The 2,372-nt window shown below is 51.2% G+C and overlaps 1 protein-coding gene across 1 annotated transcript in view; it reads right to left on the reverse strand.

Moving 5' to 3' along the window:
- PLEKHM1 (pleckstrin homology domain containing, family M (with RUN domain) member 1) overlaps positions 1–2,372 on the reverse strand; it is a gene marked incomplete at its 5' end in the record, with an annotated part of 7,872 nt that overhangs the window by 369 nt on the left and 5,131 nt on the right. Inside the window, 3 exons of the mRNA XM_009073164.1 lie at positions 197–260; positions 659–852; positions 1,475–1,620. Coding sequence (XP_009071412.1) covers positions 197–260; positions 659–852; positions 1,475–1,620 — 404 coding nt within the window. The remainder of the gene's footprint in view (positions 1–196; positions 261–658; positions 853–1,474; positions 1,621–2,372) is intronic.

A 2,372-nucleotide genomic window follows, 5' to 3' on the forward strand; every position in this document is an offset into this window, starting at 1 on the left:
AGCAGCACCACGTGACATCTCCACAGACACCAGGGTGTTCTCACCCCTACAACAAGGTCAGGTTGGACAGGACTTGGAGCAACCTGGGCTAGTGGAAGGTGTCCCTGCCCATGGCAGGAGAGGTGGAATGAGATGATCTGTAAGGTCCTTCCCACCCAAACCAATCCATGATTCTGTGACCATGCAAAGCTCTCACCTGCCTCAGATCAGCAACGCTGTATTTGTGGGGACACTCCAAGAGGTAATGCCTGTGATCAAGCCTGCAAAGAAGCAGAGAGAAAGGTTTCCACCACATCTCCAACACCTTTGGAACGAGGAGGAGCCTGGATGATGCAGATCACTGCAGAGCTGACTTTCACATGGTGCCACACATCTCAAATCCTGCTTCTGGAAATCGTGTGAGAGCATTTCAAAGTGGGGGAAAAAGGGAAAATAAATATCTCATCTATTTTCCCAGGTGTTTCCTGTCCAGCCAGAAGCTCCTAGGCCAGGAAGGTGTTTCCTGAGTCACAGCTCAACGTGCTGACGCAGCCAACAGAAGGATAACTCCTTAGAGCAGATGATACGGAGTGAAACACCAGCTCTGGCGGTGGGTGAGGAGGAGCAGAGACCACTGGGGTGCAAAGAGGGGGGAATGTCACCCAGAGAGGGAGCTCACCTCTTGCTCAGCTCCTTCAGGGCGCCGCTGCGGCACATGATGAGGTAATCCCCCAGCAGCTTCAGCTGCTCCCTGCTCCGCAGGATCCGCCCCATCCTCTCCACGTGCTCGTAGAGGCTCCCGTTGACCAGCTTCAGGTCGATCAGCGGCTGGTTACGGATCTGGGTGAGGAACTTCAGGGCCTGCTTGCACACCTGGGGCACAGAGAGGTGAGAGGTGGGCATGGAGGGGCAGCCCTGGGGGCTTGGGGGAGGTCTAGGGTGGGTATCTCCACCTCAGGGAATGTCTAGATGGACCTCCAGCCCAGGCAGATGTCAGAGTGTTTGTCTTAATTGTAGAAATCCAAACCCATATGGATATAACCACCAAAACTGAGACCATTGTTAAGTCATGGATGGCAATGTTACTGACTAATCTCAGGCTCTGGAGTAGGTTTGCCCAGGGAGGTGCTGGAGTCATCTGGAGGTGTCAAGAGGTGTCTGGAGGATGTGGTTTAGGGTTTAGGGCTTACAGTGGAGTGAGTTTAACAGCTGGACCTGATGATCTTAGAGGTCTCCTCCAGCCTTGATGATTTTATGATTCTAATGAGTGGCCAGGATTTTCAACCTACAGGAGGGAATATTTTATCACTGCCATCACACTCCCAAATCATGGTGACTTGGGAGAAGTAGATAGGAACCTCTTTGTCTCTTCTGGTACAAGAACTCTGGAGCATCAAATGAAGCTATCAGCAGCCACGTTATGGCTGGACTTATCTTACAGTTCCAGCCTTGGTGATGACTCTGTGACTCTGCATGGCCTCAGCCCAAGACTCACCCCTCGTTTTGTCAGGTCCCAGTTGTGGATGAGGCGGGAGGGAATCACTGTCTCCTCATCCCGGTGGCAGCTGTCGCAGTAGTAGAGGCCGGAGAAGGCACAGAGCTTGGGCTTGGTGAAGGAGAAACCAATCTGCCTGGAGCAGCCTGTGGGGAGCAGGGTATGAGAGGGGACCTGTGCCCACCACTGCCAGGGTGGGGAGAAACTTTGGCAGGGGAGAATGGAACAACCAAGGTTTGGGGGGGTGGAGATCAGCTGAAGCACTTAGGATGTTCATTCAGAGGTCCCCAGCCCCTTCCCCATGGACTTAAGGCCATGATGGTCCAACAGACACCACTTTACTCTCCATAAAAAGGAGTCTGGACTATCCCTGAACCCACTTTTACCCATCAAGTGGTTCAACTGTTTGTTTTTTTTTTTCTTCAGGAAAAGTGAATTCTGGAAATATCCCAGAGGTTTAGGGAGGAACCAAATCTCACCTTCTGCCTGTTGAAGAATGGTTAAGGGAACAGGGATGGAGTCTAGTCCTGACAGGGCGAGGGTATGCCGCTGTCAAAAAACATGGAAAAGTTAAGTGGTGCCCACTTAAGTCCATCAAACCAGACCTTCAGAATAAAACTAATGAAAACCTGTGAGTTTTTATCCACAGGACCAGGTTATCGGATATCCCCATGATTTGTACACCTCAGAGATGAACGGAGACGACAAGGCAACAAGCATCCAGTCCACGCCTAAGAGCTCTGCGCCAATGCTAACACTGGCTTTGGGACCCTGCATATTGAACAGGCTCGTGTCATTCGTCAAGAGCCGATTAGAAAAGGTCAACATTATGTTGGTAGAACGCCGACAACTGCTTTAAGAATGTCTTTGTCTAGCAATCCCTTTAGTTATCCCCAGT

Source organism: Acanthisitta chloris, unplaced genomic scaffold, assembly GCF_000695815.1.
Source record: "Acanthisitta chloris isolate BGI_N310 unplaced genomic scaffold, ASM69581v1 scaffold20114, whole genome shotgun sequence".
Classification (NCBI taxonomy): Eukaryota; Metazoa; Chordata; class Aves; order Passeriformes; family Acanthisittidae; genus Acanthisitta; species Acanthisitta chloris.